Source organism: Vitis riparia, chromosome 18 (genome assembly GCF_004353265.1).
Source record: "Vitis riparia cultivar Riparia Gloire de Montpellier isolate 1030 chromosome 18, EGFV_Vit.rip_1.0, whole genome shotgun sequence".
Taxonomy (NCBI): domain Eukaryota; kingdom Viridiplantae; phylum Streptophyta; class Magnoliopsida; order Vitales; family Vitaceae; genus Vitis; species Vitis riparia.
Window position 1 is genome coordinate 11,104,568 of NC_048448.1, and position 17,190 is coordinate 11,121,757.

At 36.5% G+C, this 17,190-nt stretch overlaps 2 protein-coding genes across 2 annotated transcripts; one reads left to right on the forward strand and one right to left on the reverse strand.

Moving 5' to 3' along the window:
- Positions 1–1,978: 1,978 nt before the first annotated feature.
- On the forward strand, positions 1,979–11,341 carry LOC117906597 (auxilin-like protein 1). The gene is made up of 7 exons (XM_034819696.1): positions 1,979–2,690; positions 5,093–8,319; positions 8,437–8,531; positions 8,632–8,697; positions 8,784–8,873; positions 9,948–10,124; positions 11,203–11,341. The coding sequence occupies exons 1-7, from the start codon at positions 2,323–2,325 to the stop codon at positions 11,233–11,235; spliced, it is 4,056 nt and encodes a 1,351-aa protein (XP_034675587.1). The 5' UTR covers positions 1,979–2,322; the 3' UTR covers positions 11,236–11,341.
- A 35-nt stretch (positions 11,342–11,376) lies between these two features.
- Positions 11,377–16,540, reverse strand: LOC117906598 (ornithine carbamoyltransferase, chloroplastic). Its single transcript, XM_034819697.1, has 5 exons — positions 16,300–16,540; positions 13,110–13,444; positions 12,878–13,009; positions 12,486–12,761; positions 11,377–11,784 (listed from the first exon to the last, which is right to left on the reverse strand). The coding sequence occupies exons 1-5, from the start codon at positions 16,508–16,510 to the stop codon at positions 11,602–11,604; spliced, it is 1,137 nt and encodes a 378-aa protein (XP_034675588.1). The 5' UTR covers positions 16,511–16,540; the 3' UTR covers positions 11,377–11,601.
- Between the last annotated feature and the right edge of the window lie 650 nt (positions 16,541–17,190).

Here is a 17,190-nt window from a genome sequence, read left to right on the forward strand (position 1 = left end):
TTAAAAATTGATAAATTATTTTTTTGTTACTTCAAACTCATTTTATTTATTTTAACTTATCAATATAAAGATTAAATAATTTAAAAATATATAAGTTTTTAATTAGTTTTAATTATATTTCATTTTCTTTTATATTTTTCATAAGACAACCAAATATAAAAAAATTATTTTCTTTTATATTTTTTTTCTTTATTTAGTATTTTTCGGAAACCAAACATAACCTTAAAAAAAACTATCTTTCAAGTATTAAAAATATTATAAATACATCTTAAAACTATTGTCAAACATTCTTATAATCTATAATATTACTGTTTTGTATAATGCCACAATTATTAAACTTTTTTCCCAATAAATTTCTTCAAAATTTAAAGCTATTAATAGGTAATTCAAAAATCATCCTAAAAATTTTCTAAATCACTTTGTTAGGAAAGCCATATGATTGCTAGTAGTGATCGTTAAATTTCTTTTCATGTTTGATTGGACTTAGGCCCTCACCTTTCTATCTTTAAAGCAAATCACTAATTGTTTTGCACTCCGCCATGGCTTTCGCATAATCCGTCTAGGATTTTGATAATTCTCACTCTCATTGTTTTTTATAGCTTTATGGATCATGGGCTGCCTGTGAGCCACTGAGAAAAGTAGCCCCCCTTAGGAAAAGAAACGAAGGACCCAAAGTTTTATCCTTCTTTACAAAAAGCAACCCTATGCTCTATGCTTTGCTCCAAGTCTTCATAGATTCATCAATTATTAGATTTGGGAGGATTATAAAACTAGTAATGTGTACGATTAAGTGAGGGTTTGATAAAAATCAATACTTAATATTATATTAAAATGATTTTTTAATGAAATTATGCACATAAAATTTATTATATAGTTTTTTTTTACTTTTAAAATTAAGATTGTTTATTAAAATTAACTTAAATTATAAGACTTATTTACTTTTCTTATATTAAGGCTACTAAGGTGACAGATATTTGCAATTTAAACACTTAATTTATTATTTTAAGTTGATAATTTTGATAAAAATTTATAAATCAAATATAAAAATTTATATTTTTATGGGTTTCATATGAAAGACTTTTTCCTAGGCACTAAAAAATTTAAGGTACAACCTTCCAGGCACGTATCATTCCCCAGCTCCGTACCATTGAGAAGATTTCGCCATGCTGGATGTTGGAACAACATCACCCTCTCCCAAGTATTTTGAAACCACGAGGCATGTCTTGAATGGTGAGTTTCCTAGAAGCTCATGCCGCTCCCATGTGAAGAGGGACCGGAGTTTGGAGCATTAGAAAAGGCGTAAACGTCAAATAATTGCTGCCAGAATCTCTAACATTATTTCATATATTAGTCTCTCAATGTTTTCATGTTGATAATCATCTCACCCTTTTTTTTTTCTTCTGAATAGGTTCAATGATAATCCTTCATGTAATTCATTGGTTGGTAGGTAGGTAGGCTTCATCAATTGTATAATCGGTTGGGATATTTTCAAATTCGGACTCCGACCTTTTCATTCCCAATGGGTGAATCTTGGCCTTAATTCCCTTTTGTTTTGGACAGTGACGCGTCAATCCTTTTGAAGTTCAAGTTATTTGATGGGTGTTACATCAACAGAAAAATATTTAACGTTGTAGGCTCGTTTGTTGAAAGGGAAACTCGTAATGGAATTAAACGAAAAGAACTGATGTTACAATAATTGTGATGCTTTAATTTTTCGGTATAGTATTTGCAAAAATATTACCCCAAAAAAAAATATTAAAAAATGACGAGGAAAGTAAGGTGGTGAGACAAAGACCACGTGGACGCCACCAAATAATTCGAAAAGGCAATTATCCCTGGTTTGAACGGATTTCTATTTGTTGGGAACTACGCTAAATCAAAGAGATTAAAACGATATGTAGCATACCAACGCGTGCCACGTGACAGTGGAATGCGACCAGGGTCGAAGGTTTCCGGAACGGGGAATGGAGCAAGAAGTCCCAAAACACCCTAAGATTTTGAGATGAAATGTCGAGACACCTGGCTTACAGTGTTTTGTCGGTTATGATGACTGGCGCCAGATTGCGATTGCAAAGATTACAAGCCCGATCGCATGGGGGGGCCAAATAAGCGGCAGTAGCTGTACTGCGAGTCAGTCAGACTTTATTTTTTCCTTCGTTTTTTCTCCGAGCCCAAAGTCGGTCACCATTTTCTACCATTTTCTCAGTTTGCTATCTTCTTCGTCGATTCTGTGTTGACTCGCAGAAAGAAGAGAGAAGAAGTATTGAGAAGGTGCGTAAACCCTAGATACACAATAGGTTTAGAAATTGAGCAGAGGTTTCCATGGCGCGTTCTATGTACAGAAACCAGGCGTCCTCTGCCACTCTCTCCAAGAAACTCTCCACCGCAAATGGATTCTACGACGACGTTTTTTCCGGTCAGGCGAAGGTCGGAGCTCCAACTTTCTCGTCTCGAGTTGAGGACTACTGTGAAATTTTTGGCACCTCTCAGGCTTCGCGTGGTTCCTCGATTCCGGTTCTAGATCTTCCGATTGCCAATGAACGAGAAGCTTCTATTGATGTTCGAAGCTCGAAATTCGACTACTCTAAAATTTTCAGCGGTTTAGGCGATGTGGATTTTGCGGCACCGTCGTATGAGGAATTGTTCGCTGAACCAAAGGAAGGCGATAGTACTTCCTCCATGGAAGCGTGGTACGTTCTCTCTGTTTTGTCGGTTGTAGTTTGAGTTTCTATTCTGAGAAAATGTAGGTAAAGAAATGAAATTTAAATGTTGTATCATAGCTTTTTTTATCATTTGGAAGTCAAAGAAATTGAAATCTCCCAAATCGTGCGAAGTCCAAGCATTAATGCTTAACTAAACCTAAGTACACAGGCATCCTTATTTTTCTCTTTTCTTACGATTTCAATTACAAATTTACAACACATTAGTTTCAGGTGCTCTCTTTAATATCATCTAGCAACTGCCACATAAATGACGAAGCCTCTGATTTGTAAGGCTCATTTCTTTAGTTGTGGATTTAAAGAACAGTGAACCGCCCGAGGGTAGCTAATTCTAGCTTCAATTATGTTCATAACACCTTTTAAAATATGCACAAGGATAAAGTGGTTGAAGAAGTTCTATTTCATAATGCTACTTCCATGCACCTAGTGGAGTAGAAGGAACATGGCCATCTATGAGTTCAAAGTCTTTCACGAGTTAATATACGAAAAGAAGACCTGAGAATACACAACCCGGCCATTCTCACTTGGTCATGTGGTAAACATAGTTTTGTAGCTGTTTAAGGTGCATCTTAGGTGCTTTAGGTCCAAGGGGTAGCAACCCCCTAGTTGTCATGCCTTGTTTATTTTTTTCCCTTTTCATTAAGCTTATGGCAAAACTACCTCATTTTGGCCCCTTTTTCTTGCATTTTTTTTTTAAATTTTAATTTTTCAAGTTGAACATATTTACTGATGCGTGACTTATAATGATTGTTGCACATCCAACTTTATATTTTAAAATTGGATATGCTCCCTAGGTTGTGCCTCACTTCCCTTTTGTTGAAATCCAGCATGTAGCCAATTAAAGGAGGAATTCTTCTTCTTGAGCTCCTAGTTGTTGACTTGATTATTGTCTTGGTCATTTGGATGGCTGGTGCAATGTGTATTAGGATTTTTTTCTTTCCTTTCGTATGTGTTTCCTTATAAAAAAGGAAAGTAAGAGTTTGAAAGAAAAGAAAAATGCATTGCGTGGAAACATTTGTTAAGAATCAAGGTCATTGTCTTACACTAGGTATTGTTAAAGGAGAGTGCCCTACATAAAACATTAATTTGATGGCTTCTGGTGGTGGGCATTAGGACGCATTTCTTTTTGGTTTGTCTTTATTGCAGTAGGAAGTCATCTAGCAGAGTTCCTGTAATTGAAATTAACTTTTTTTTTTTCTTGTTTGCCTAATGTAAGCATATTATTCCTTGTATAATTTTATGACTCATTAATATCTTGAGTTTTTCTTGAAGTAACTCAAATCGACAAATGCTAATTTTTTTTTTCCTTTTGCAACAAAACATTGTTTCAGTTAATTAATTTTTTCTTGGATATTGCTGAGAATTCCTGCAAAAAACTTATTCCTAATTGAAAATTATTCAATGAATCGAATAATACCTGAATCTTGGAATTATCGCTATGTAAATCTGGAAGAAGAAACACTTCATTGGGTGTTAGTGATCAATTAGATTTAAAATTGGAACTGCTAAAGCAAATTTCACCTGAACAGAAGAAAATGGGTAGATGAAAAGTGAAGAAGATGCGAAAATCCCAGTCTTCGAGGCCTTGTTACCTTTACCTTGCCTTTGTCCTTTGGGTTCTTGGGGAGTTAGTCTCCTTATTCTATTGACAGCTTCTCCATTTTTCTGTGTTAAGCGTTTGAGTGCCTCTTCAAAGCTCCAATTGTGAAGTTGTTTCACGTTTGTAAAAAAGAAACTTGTGTGCATGTATTAGTGAACTTTATAGACCCTAGTTGTAGCCTTTGTATTTCTTTGAAAGAGTGGGGATTGGAGTTCTCTTCCAATGTCCTCCAGGATCCATCGCTTTATGCCAAGTATTATGGAGGGCCTGTTTCTAGGGATTCTCGTTTGTAGTGCTTACAGTTCTGAAAAAGCCTCTCCAATTGAGGAACTGGCATCCCTACCATGACAATTATGGTGGTGAAAAAATATATTAGGTTTTTATAACTGTATTCGGTGTGAATATTATATTGGCTTGCTGCAAATCAAGCCCACCAAAATGATTAATTGGTTTCTTTATTAGAGAGGCAATGCTGTTATTAATCTTGTGGTTTTGAATTTTCTTCATGTCTGAACTTGTGCATTTCATCCAATCTTGGCAAGATTCCTAACGATGGAGATAACTTGTTAACTGATTTTTTCAGATATCCCTATGGTGATATGTTGTAATCACTTCATTGTACCTTTCAATTTGACTTTCTTCTGGTTTTTGGTTTTATATTCACTTATCTTTAATAGGTATTTGTATCAATACAAAGAGGAATTAAACACCCATGTTGTTTATGGATTTGATAATAAGTTTTTCTGCCATCTTCCTCTGTTATTGCATATAGGACTCCAGCTGAAACAGGTTCACCTTCAGAAGGTTCAGATGTTTTTAATAGCTCAGAAGAAAATGAAGTATATGAAGCAGCTTACCAATCATTTGATTCTGTAAAGCAGTTCAACATGTCATATCACAGAACCAATCAAAGAAGTCCTGAAAGCACAAACGAAACAACACACATAGCTCAATTCCATGCTGTTCCTGGATATTCTTGTTTAATTGATGAATTCTCTCCTTTACAAAAGACTGAAAGTGATACACCAGTACCTACAATAGTAAATGATGTTAAGCTTAATGTGGATTTCAGTGAGGGGACAAAGGAAAGAAAACATTGCAAGACAGCCATGTCACATCCTCCGCCCTGTGATGCTGAGAAACAGGCTTCTGATGGTGATGCCAATTTTCGAAGCGGATTTGATCGAAACCAATCTTATTCTAATGATAATTTATTTAGTGCATATGAAACTAGAATTCATTCCTCTAAACTGCAGCCACCTAACCCAAACAAGAAAGAAGATGATTACAATAAATCAATGGATTCAAACTTCAAAGCTTCTACAAGTGCTCCTGGAGGTGCAGCAGATGATTGTTCATCAACTTCCTCTGATGAGGAAATAGATCCAAATTCTGCTGCCGCTGCCTCTGCTGCTGCTGTGAGAAAAGCAATAGAGAATGCTCGAGCAAGGATCAGAATAGCAAGAGAATCAATGGAGAGAAAGAAGGCTGGCCTTCAAAGTAGTGGGAAATTGAGCTTTAAGGATGGCTTGGAATTCAAAGAAAAAAGGGGTGGTAAAGTTCCTGCTTCAGGAAGCAGGAACAAAGAGAAGGCGGCACAAATAACATGTGAAAGAGTTGATAGAACAGTGCCAGTTTTTGCAGGGAGAGAGAGACAAAATGCAACAGAAACAGGACAAGTAGTTCCAGGTGCCAAAAGCAGAGAGAAAGTTATTATTGCTAACAAAACTGCAGAAGCAATGCATGGGACGAATTCCCAACAAACTCAAGTGGATCATGGGCAGGAAGGAGCAGATGAATTGGAAGCAGCCAAACTGTTTTATGATCAAGTAAATACACACAAGTCCAGAGCAGCAACCTTGGTCTTCAAGCATGCAGATGGTGAGAACAAAATGATCGAAGCTATTGATGCACGTGAATGGAAAGAGAAGGTGATGGTTAAAACAAACTCGGATGGGCCCACAGAAAATGCAAAGAAGATAAAAATTATTGAAGAGGCTCATAAATGGGAGGAAATTGGGAATGCTATAAAAGGGGCACAAGAGTGGGATGCAAATAAGTTAGAAGCAGCCACAGAGCTTACTGAGCAGGAAGAAAATGAGAAGAAATTGAGAATTGGTGTAGAGTTGCGAGCAACCAAGAAGATAGAAAATGAGGAAGAACTGAAAAAGTGTCAGCAGCCAATAAAAAGAGAGGGAATCGATATTCAAGGGTGGGAAGAAACTGAGGAAATAGAAAATGAGGAGGAACTGAAAGAGTGTCAGCAGCCCATAAAAAATGAGGAGGAAATTGATCTTCAAAATTGGGAGGAGGACGAAACTCTTCAGAAGAGACTAGAAGAGGGGGGTCCAAAGCAGATAGAAAATGAGGAGCAAAAAGACTCCTATGAACAAGCAGAAAATGAGAGGAGAGTAAGTGAAGTTTGTGGGTGGGTAGAACATGAGGAGCAACCAGGAGAGGTTTGTGGGCAGGAAGAAAATGTGAAGAAACACAAAGATGCCCCCAAGGGAGACAGCGAGAAAGAGTTGGCCAAGGTTTGTGAGAAAGAAACGAGACTAAATGTCCCTCATGACTGGGAAGAAAGTGAGAAGCTACTGAAGGAGGATCATCTGTGGGAAGGAAACGAGAACCTTGAAGAGACCGAAAAGCTGGAAGTGAATGAAGAGATGCTAAAAGAGTCTTATCAGATGGGAGAAAATGAGAAGAGTCAAAAAGAAGCTCATGAATGGGAAGAAACTGAGAGAACACAGGGAGAGACTGATGAGATAGAAGAAAATGGGCAGAGAAAAGAGACTAAAGAGGCTATCAAGTATGATGGGGAGAAGAATCTTGAGGCCACTAATAATGCCTCTGAGCAGGATCAAGCTAAGAACCTAAGTGGGACTCAAGAAGCCTGTACGCAGAAGAGAAATGATATGGATATGGATGTAATAGAAGAAGTATTTGCTGATGAGGAGAATGGGAGGATGATGGAAGTATATGAATCTTTCTGTGAACCCAAAGAGAATGGAAATGGGTTGAAACCTTTTAAAGTGGAAAATGATCTGGAGGAAAGAGAGATGTTTGAAGAAGCAAGATTGACTCTGGATGCCCTCAAAAACAGAGAGATCAAGAACAGCATGAATGATGAAGTTGAAACATTCTTTTTAGATGCCAATGAGGTGGATTTAGATGAAATTGACATGAATCTTGGACAAGAAGAAACTGACCACAATAAAGAACCTGAATTAGCCTGCAATCTGGAAGAGCATTTTAAGAAACTAGCTCCTGAATCAGGAGAAAATAATAAGCATGTAAATGAGACTGAAGTTGCCTTGGATGAGGAAGAAGATGGAGTGTCTTATGGGGAAAGACAATGGGTTGAGAATGGGAAGAAAATGGAGGCAGGTTGTGTGTTTGAAGGGAAAGAAATGAACATGGAAATGGATCAGGAGATCAATTCAAGCCAAATTACAGAAGGAAATAAGGAGAATGCACAAGATACCTTCACAATTGAAGGGAGGGAAACCAAGGAAACTTTGCAAAAGGAAGCAGAGGTGGAAAAGGAACACTTTAGAAGAACAAATGAAGCGAAAGAGAGGGAAAGAGAAAGAGAAAAAGAAAGAATAGCTGTTGAAAGAGCAATCCGTGAAGTTCGTGAAAGGGCATTTGCTGAAGCCCGAGAAAAGGCAGAAAAGGCTGCCGCAGAAAGAGCAACTGCTGGAGCCCGACAAAAAGTGATGGCTGGGGCTGGGGAAAGATTGAATAAAGCTTCTTCAGGGGTTAAATCATTAGCTGAGAAGGCTTCTATGGAAGCCAAACTTAGGGCAGAACGTGCTGCTGTAGAGAGAGCAACTGCAGAGGCTCGGGAGCGTGCCCTGGAAAAAGCACTATCTGGGAAGGCTGCCTCTGGAGCAAGAGAACAGGCCGAAAGGTTTGCTGCTGCTAAGAAGGATCCACTGTATCAAGGCTCAGGTCCTTCTAGCAATTCAAGATATTCGAATTCTTCAAATCATGGTGGTATGTGATTTATGAAGTGCCATCATAGCATCTAATTATAACTTTAGTATTATTTTACTTAGGAGATTGATTGCACTTCCACTGCTTCTAAACCTACTTGTCTTTTCCATCATGTAGTTCCTTATGCCACTGGATTTGATGAGGCCAAAGATGAAGCAACTCAGAGGTGTAAAGCTATGTCAGATAGACATCAACGGACAGTGGAGCGTGTGGTATACTTCCTGCTTCTGTCCAGATTCGGGATTCAAATCTGTTGATATGTGGCTGTCAAGTAACAGGTTTGACATAACGCCTTTTCTGGTCTTGTCTCAGGCGAAAGTTCTTGAGGAGAAGAATATGCGGGATCTACTTGCTCAGAAAGAGCAAGCAGAGAGAAACGTGAGTATCTGTTCAGATAATTCATGAAGATTTTTTTTTTCTTTTTTCCTCTTCATATTAATATTTATGTCTAATTTTCATTGCAGAGATTAGCAGAAGCTCTAGATGGTGGTGTCAAAAGGTGGTCAAGTGGGAAGGAGGGGAACTTGCGTGCACTGCTTGCAACGCTTCAATATGTATGTGGAGGCCTTTTACTATTTTTCTGGTTAAATTAGTGTCCCTTTGATTTGGACTGCTTTCTAAAATCTTCAATATGAATGTGGAGGCCTTCTACTAATTTTCTTATTAAGCGGGTGTTCCTTTTGCTTTAGACTGCTTTCTAACATGTTAAGTTATTTTTGGTACTAAGGTATTCATTGCCTGTGTTCAAAATGATTTGGATAATACATTTTTAGAAAGAGATCCAAAACCCATAACGGAAAGTTGATGAATGAGAGAGAGAAGATGTATTTTTAGAAAGAGATTGGAAAACCATAACCGTGTTCTCCGTATGTTTGTTGCTGCTCCCCTTTCCCCCTACTGAAATGAATGAGAGAGAAAGAGAGAGCGCTTATGTTGTGTTCCTGCAAAACAAACAGCCAATCTATTATGGGTCTCTGCACTTAGTTTTCCAGAATTTAATGGACAGATCTTTCCTCTGTTCCTCTTAACTTTTTCTTCGTTTTTTTAATTTTTTATTTCTTATCTTAATTCAATTATTAAATTCTCTAGGGTGACTTAAGGTCACAAACCATTCCTGGGAAAAATCCCCATAGATTAGAGCTCTGCACTAAGTGCACCAACCTTCCAGAGAGGAGATGCCTTATTATCCGTCCAAGAAGTGGGTTCAGCTGCATAAGTACGGTTATGTTCTGGATTGCATAGTGATATGATTGAATGTCATAATTAATTGTTACAAGAGATAGTAAAAAATTTTCCTTTCATTATCATTCTGGTTATTTGCTAGAACTAAACATCACTCTGAAACAAGTAAACTGTCGATGTGAGTACTGTATGCCACCAGACAATATGTTGGTTCTTTGATAGTGAGCTGTAACCTCATTGAGGTGAATATCTTTGTTACTTTTGAATTTCGCGCTGCTGCTTTTGTCTTGTCAAAAAAATTCAGCCCTTTTCATTGCTGCTATCATCTTTCTTTGCTAATACTTCAATATATTTTCAACATTAACAATCAACAAAATATATCATCAACTTTTTTTTAATTGGTGCTGCCAATATTTGGGTTTTAACTGGAATTTCTTCCTTGGCAGATTCTTGGGCCTGATAGTGGTTGGCAGCCGATTCCTCTAACAGATATAATAACAACCAATGCTATAAAGAAAGCTTACCGGAAGGCCACTCTTTGTGTGCATCCTGATAAGTTGCAGCAGCGTGGTGCTAGCATTCAGCAGAAGTACATATGTGAGAAGGTTTTTGATCTTTTACAGGTATGCTGTTGTCTTCTTTTGTGCATTAGCTTAAGTATCTTTATGGGCTAGTGAGCACTAAAACTGAAGAGGTTTCAATTTTCGTAGTAATGCTTAAATAATACTGCAAGCCATAATTTAAGTGAAATCTCAAAACTTGATCCCTAAATCAACTAGGGTAAAACTCTAGAGCATGGAAGTTACCAAGGAAACAATCTGGTTTCTGGGTGCTGGCAAAATGCACCTTAAGGGCACATCTTGAAAATAATTGAAGCCAAGAGCATGGTTGACATTAGAGTTTCATCACCACCAGTGAACTTCTTGGCCCAAAGTACTCAGCTTACTCAGATTCATATTCCAGTTTATACTTATTATAATGGCCTAATGCTTTAATTAGATGGCAGTGTTGAATCAGTCTGCCCATGCCATGCATATCAAATCTTAAACTTGATTGAATGTTTAAACCAGTTGGATCCATTTTGTGCTCTAAATGAGAATGTTATTTTAATTTTTTTTTTAGGTTATGTTTGGTTATTGGAAAGTACTAAAAAATGGAAAAAAATATTAAGGAAAATAATTTTTTCATATTTGATTTTACATAAAATGGGTTTGAAATAGGAAATGAAAATAATTTATTTATTTTAATTTTTGTTCGTCTTTTATTTTCTTCTACCTTTCTTCACTATTTTCCTTTTTTCAAATTTTCCGAGAACCAAATATAGCCTCAGTGAAGTGTTTATATGTTGCAACTACCAAAATTCAATCAATATTGGCATGCATGAAAAGGGATAGGTTTCACAGCAGTGGACTCAGTTTAACAAAATATATGATGGTTCATGGTAATTTTATTTACAACTGTTAATTGCATTTGGAAGTTTGTGGTGAATCTGAGAAAAGGTACAGGGATATTTATCAATGAATGTACTAATTTATTTTTTTCTGACATTCTCAAGAGTGGAGACCTAATTTTTCTTTGAAAAAATTGGAATTAATTGTTAAAAGGAAACAGCAACCCTTTCCCCTTCAAGTAGTTAATTCTGTTTACTAACCCCTCCATTCTTACATTTCATCTACCTATTTTTGTTTCTATTGTCCTCAGGAGGCTTGGAACAAGTTCAACTCAGAGGAGTGATAAATCACGTGCTTCAAATGAATCCCTGCTGTCGCATTGGACACATTCAGTAATTGCATTTGTATGTAATGGATACAATTGATAAACAATTGCAGGCATTCTTCAAGTCAGTGGCGCACTTTGTGAAAGCAAAGGCATAACTCCATGGAAAAATAGCATTAACCAGACGTTCATTTAAGCAAAACTGGTTGCCCTAATAATTAAGTTTTGCACACTCCTACTTGAAAGAAAACAAAATGGAGAATACAGACTTATCAATCGTTCTACATCGGTTACTGATAAATATGCTAATAATACCAAACCAAAATATATGAATTGGTTTGTGATTTCAACTATTCTGAACATGGCATCATATCATGATGCAAATCACAAGCCAAGCACATGAAGCATTATGGCATTCTGTGCATGCATGCGGTTCTCTGCTTGTGGGAAGACAATGGAGTTTGGCGCTTCAATAACCCCATCAGTCACCTCCACGCCTCTTTCAGCCGGTAAACAATGCATGAAATAGGCTTTTGGCCCGGCTAACTTCATAAGGGGTTCATCCACCTGCAGAATAAATTATGTACTATGGATGTCAGAACATAAACTTGAGACTCTTAACAATAAATATAAAACTCAAAGGTTGCTTAAGTTATGAGACTGACTACTTGAAACTTCTGGTTTGTGTTACAGCAGCAAACATGCTGCTAATTTTCCTGTTCCTCTCCCTATTGATATATCAGTCCCTTTTCGTTTACCCCAGGCTAAGAAGAAAGCCCAGGTTGGGCTCACCAACCTAACACAGGCCAGAGAGCAGCCTCAAGAACCATTTTGGCCCACAATTTTGGGCCCAGGACCAACCCTATTAGCAACCCAAAAATTCTAAATTTCATTGAGTAGGGGTCTGCCTAGCAATAGACTGGGAAAAAGAAAATGCTGGTCATAATAGAAAGGAGATGAGTATACTTAAATCCTGGACAACTCATCCCAATTTGGCACAGTTTACATTATTTTTAAGGGGCAGTATAAACCATTTGTGTCTGAGAATATGTGTATATATATATGTATATATAATTTTGAAATGTATCAACTCTTCTGAGCCAAGTTTTTCAGTCTGATTAGAAGTTCAGACACACGACTCTTAGTGAATTCCAAAAAGAATATACTTGATACTGATGTTAAAGTTTGTGATGTGATAGTTTCCTGAGCAACAAGCATCAATGTAAGAATCAAATTAATAAATTGCAAGCTTTTAAAACAAAAGGTACCTGAAATCCTTGAAACACTTGCCGGCGATATGAGGCCTCTTCCTTTTGCCCCATGCTAGCCCAAACATCTGAGTATACAACATCTGCTCCTCTAACAGCTTCTTTTGGATCATTTGTTATCTCAATCTTGCTAATTCCAGCCTGTTGTGCCTTCTGAACCGTTTTCTCATCTGGTTCAAAACCTTTAGGACAGGCACAGACAAAATGGAAGGGAACAACTGCAGCCAGCAGCAGCCAGGAATGCACAATGTTGTTCCCATCCCCAACATAGACAACCTGGTTTTTCACATGGTCATCATATCAGATTAGACTAGAATTTCAACTGAATATCTGATCAAGGAGATGCTAAATGGTCAAATACATAGTCTTGACCCAGATAAAAATAGTCTGACCTTAGTTCCTTCCAACTGACCAACGTGTTCAATTATTGTGAGGGCATCAGCCATTATTTGGCAAGGATGATTGTAGTCTGTCAGGCCATTGATGACAGGTACAGTTGCATATTTAGCCAGATCAAGAATGTCCTGCAACAGAAGTGGAATGTATCTACCTTCTTTAAATACACATATGCAAGACCAATTGAAATCTGAGTACTACCAAACATTAAAAAACTCACCAGCATACCTGATGAGCAAAAACACGTGCCATAATGATGTCGTTATAACAAGACAGCACACGAGCAACATCACGAGTTTCCTCCCGTTTACCCATCTGAATATCATCTGGTCCTAGATATAAAGCATGACCTCCAAGCAAGAAAAATCCAGTCTCAAATGAAACCCGTGTTCTCATGGACGGCTTTGCAAATATCATTGCCATTGTCTTCCCTTTAAATGGGAGAAATGTCCTTTCTCCTGACTTTAGCAGTGCCTTGACCTCCAAGGCACGGTCTAGGATCTTCAAAATAGTAGCTTTGTCAAAATCATTAATGTGAAGAAAATCCTTGAGCCCTGATTTTTCTGGAAAACAAAGAATATAAAAAGGTAGAAGTCAAACAAGGAATGCTTGTCAAAAAATGACAAACATATTTTGGGGGATATCTAGTACAGATTGTTTTTATTGAGGAAACTAACAGTTCTATAATGCTTTTCAATGTCCAGCTCTATAAAGACAACCTGTTATTTTGGAAAATGATCCTAATGACTTTTGGCGCTTTTTATACAATTGCTTTACTTATAAAAAAAAAAAGAAAAAAACAAGAAAAGACAATGATCCTAATGAAATGTATGACAAATTTAGGCCTTTGAACAAGCAAATAATGTGGTAGAGGGCTAGAAGTATTGCTACTAGCTGATACAATTTTAAGAGGCCAAAACGTAGCCCTAAATGAAATCAGATGTCCCAAAGTCAGGTAGACATGTCATTAAAGAGGTCCTTCTTGGGTGGCATGGTTCGTTTGTGGGCAAGAAGAGAAGAAGGGTTTGATGAGCAGCCCCTATGTGTCTCTTTTGGACGGTTTGGAAAGAAAGAAATAGAATTGCTTTTGAAAATGACGAGTTTTCAATTCAAAGATTGAAATTTTCTTTTGTTAGTAACTTTTGGTCTTGGGCTAAGCCATGTATAGTTGAAGGGCCTCAATCTTTAATCAATTTTTTTGATTGGTTGGGCTCTAGTTGAGGGCAGACTTGTCTTTTGTTTTCCCTCTCTTTTGTTTGTCGTTTTGGTGCTGGTTGTATACTTATGTCATTAACGCCTAAAAAAAGGATTTCTTTTTACCTCAATTTATGAAAACTATGATCAACAATACTAATCAACCAGCTAAACTACCTCACCCCCTACCCTACCAATATGGACTTGAATTTCTTCTGCAAACTAAATGAACTTACTAATCAGGGCAGTACGTGATCAGAAACCCCTTAAATTCTACTTTAACTTGACATCTAAAATTCAGTTAGTGGAACATAACTCCTGAAGGTACTAAATATTAGGAGTAAGATATTAGAAAATCCCTTAGGATACTCAAGTCCTAATTGATTGAATGGCATATTGTGTGCCAAGTTACCAATTATTTAACAAGAATACTATGATATCATATTGTTTGCCAGAGTACTGATCACTTAACAAGAGTATAATGATCATAGCACAGACTTTGCAAATAGTCACCCTTCAAATCTCTTCTTTTTGCCACAGATATTAGAATAATAAGGGTAGAATGTTGATACACAATCCAAGCCACAAAACATGCAGGTGTTAGGTCAAACATAAGAAACTGATAGGGAGTAACATGAGAAACACCCTCTGAAGACTCATAAGAGAAGTAAACATATTTCAGCAATGGTGATTTAATAATTTCCCTATTCTTGACCTGGTTAGACTAGCAGCCCATGCTTTTAATTGGGGTAGTCTTTTCTTTTCTTTTTTTTCCTCAAACTTTCTTAGCATTGATTTTGATGGTTCATTTTTTTTGCCAAGTTCTAATTGTTTTAGCTTCTAATTTGATTGGGAAATGTGCCATATTCCTACTCAGAAAATTTTTATGAGTTTATATAAACCTATGTAGTCTCTCAAATTTATTAGTAAATTTTATTAAGAGTTTTAGTAGCTACCAAGTTTTTCCTTTTTTTAATTTTTTTTAATTTTTTATTAGTAAGTAGCAACCATGTTTCTTTGCAAGGAGTGATTTGAATTTTTTAAAAGTGTAATTGCTTAGAAATCATAGGTGCGATTGCTAAATGTTTCCATTCTTTTTTTAATCATTCTTAACCCCTTTTATCTCATTCTCCAACTCAAGAAATTTCTGGAGCAGGAAATTTAGCAACATTGCATCAGGAACTGTATTTTATCATGCAAATTATTTAGCATATTCATGTCATATGTCTATAAATGCACTCCCCTACAAAGTCATCCATACTCGGAGTGGACTCATGGCATCATCGTTGGAAAACTATTTCATGTCTAATTTTAACAATATATCCTACAATGTAAAATATTTTTTATTGCCATGAAACACATACCAGTGCATTTTACCTGGACATTCTTCCACTAAGACACTAAATAATAGAAAAAGTTTTCACCCTCAAATTGAATATGGAAATGGGCTTTAGTTTATAATTTTGATAGGCCCTCATAATTGATATAATGGCCAACATAACTTCTACAATTTTAGGAATATCAAATTCCAAATATGGAACCTTTAGTCAAATAATCACAATGCAAAAATCCAGCACTGTCGTGTAAAAACCTATTACAACCACAAAAAGATCAACAAAAAGCGTAGGAACCGCTTTCAATTTTCCCTTATTTGGCATCAGATCACCCGGAAAAATGTTGCACACATCCAAATCTAGTCAAGATTCCGTTTTGAATAATCTATCCTAATTTTTCCGGCTTGCTGACTCAAAAGGTTTGAAGTTCTGGTATCGACCTATTCAATATGCATCATAAGATGCATTAGTGTGCTCAATTTGAAGCTTGCACACTATATTCAGACTTTAACAATAAAAAATTTCCTAGCACCATATTTTTTAAAGGGTCTTTTTTCACTGAATTTGCTTAATGAATGAAATATTTCAAAGCACAACATTTGAAATCCCACCACATTTATAAGCTTTCAACTAAATAGCAGCGGATACATCGCAAAAAAATACAGATTCCGGGACTCTATAAGGAACCGACAATATCGTTTCTTTACCTTCATGATGTTTCTAATTCAACTCAAAACCCTAATTCCGAAGTAATTCGAGCAAATGGCCAAATTCCGCAAATGATAATGAAAATGCACGGTTACTGAAAGTTGGCTTTGATGAAATTATATATATATATATATATATATATATAAAAGAATGATCTGAAAAGACTCGAGACGAACACTGACCTTTTACATTGACAGCAGATGAAGGTGAAATCGCAGAGGATGTCTGACAAGAGATGCGGCGGCGGAGTGTCGGAGAAATTGCCAGGGAAGACAAGGAAATGCCGGGAAAAGGAGCAGGTTGGCGAAAAGTCTGGCCGGAGAAAGACGAGGAGGAGGAGGAGAAGGGAGCACAGTCTGATCGCAGAGCACAGTGAGAAGTAATGGCGGCCATTGCTTTTGGTGGGAAGTACTGTGGAGCTTCGCTAAGGGGCTTACATAGGGCGCCCCTTTACACAAATGACCCTAGTTAAAAAAAAAAAAAAAAAAAAAAAAAAAAAAAAAACCTCAAAATAGACTTTTTTTTTTTTTTTTTGGTAATCGGGTTGGATTATCCATTCACAATTTAGTAAGCGGGCCACGATTTCAAGCCCGTTGGATCTGAGCTTAATATGGAGCAATGTAGACGCAGTTGGGCTTGAAATTAAACATGGAAGGAACCAGGCCCAGGCGAAACTCTTGGGGCATCGCTTCATTACAAGATGATAGTTATTTTTGTAACTTCACACATTTTGATTATAATATTATTATACCCCAAGAATGAAAGGCATTTATTGCAATGATATAATCTTCAAAAAATGATACATGAAAAAAATTTCATAGCACTCATCTTCTATATGAAAAATTATAAAGGTTTTTATTTGATTCTCAACCATGTAGCTGTAGTAGATTCAGAGGGTGTTCTGTAAATCAGTTTAATCACTTAATATCACTTAATAACTTAATTTAAGTTATTAAATAGATTAAATATATTTAGAAATTAACTTAATATTTAAATTATTTTAATTTTAAGTATTAAACTAAAATAGTTAACTTACTTTTTATTTCAAATCTTTTTTTGCCTCCATTACCCAC

Excerpts from the sequence above, each read along its gene's own strand:
- LOC117906597 (XM_034819696.1), top strand. The coding sequence starts at position 2,323 with ATGGCGCGTTCTATGTACAGAAACCAGGCGTCCTCTGCCACTCTCTCC. Across the intron at positions 8,874-9,947 it reads TGCTTGCAACGCTTCAATAT|ATTCTTGGGCCTGATAGTGG; the intron begins GTATGTGGAGGC and ends CTTCCTTGGCAG. Across the intron at positions 10,125-11,202 it reads AGGTTTTTGATCTTTTACAG|GAGGCTTGGAACAAGTTCAA; the intron begins GTATGCTGTTGT and ends TATTGTCCTCAG.
- LOC117906598 (XM_034819697.1), bottom strand. The coding sequence starts at position 16,510 with ATGGCCGCCATTACTTCTCACTGTGCTCTGCGATCAGACTGTGCTCCC. Across the intron at positions 13,445-16,299 it reads ATCTGCTGTCAATGTAAAAG|AAAAATCAGGGCTCAAGGAT; the intron begins GTCAGTGTTCGT and ends TTTGTTTTCCAG. Across the intron at positions 11,785-12,485 it reads AAGTGTTTCAAGGATTTCAG|GTGGATGAACCCCTTATGAA; the intron begins GTACCTTTTGTT and ends TTTATTCTGCAG.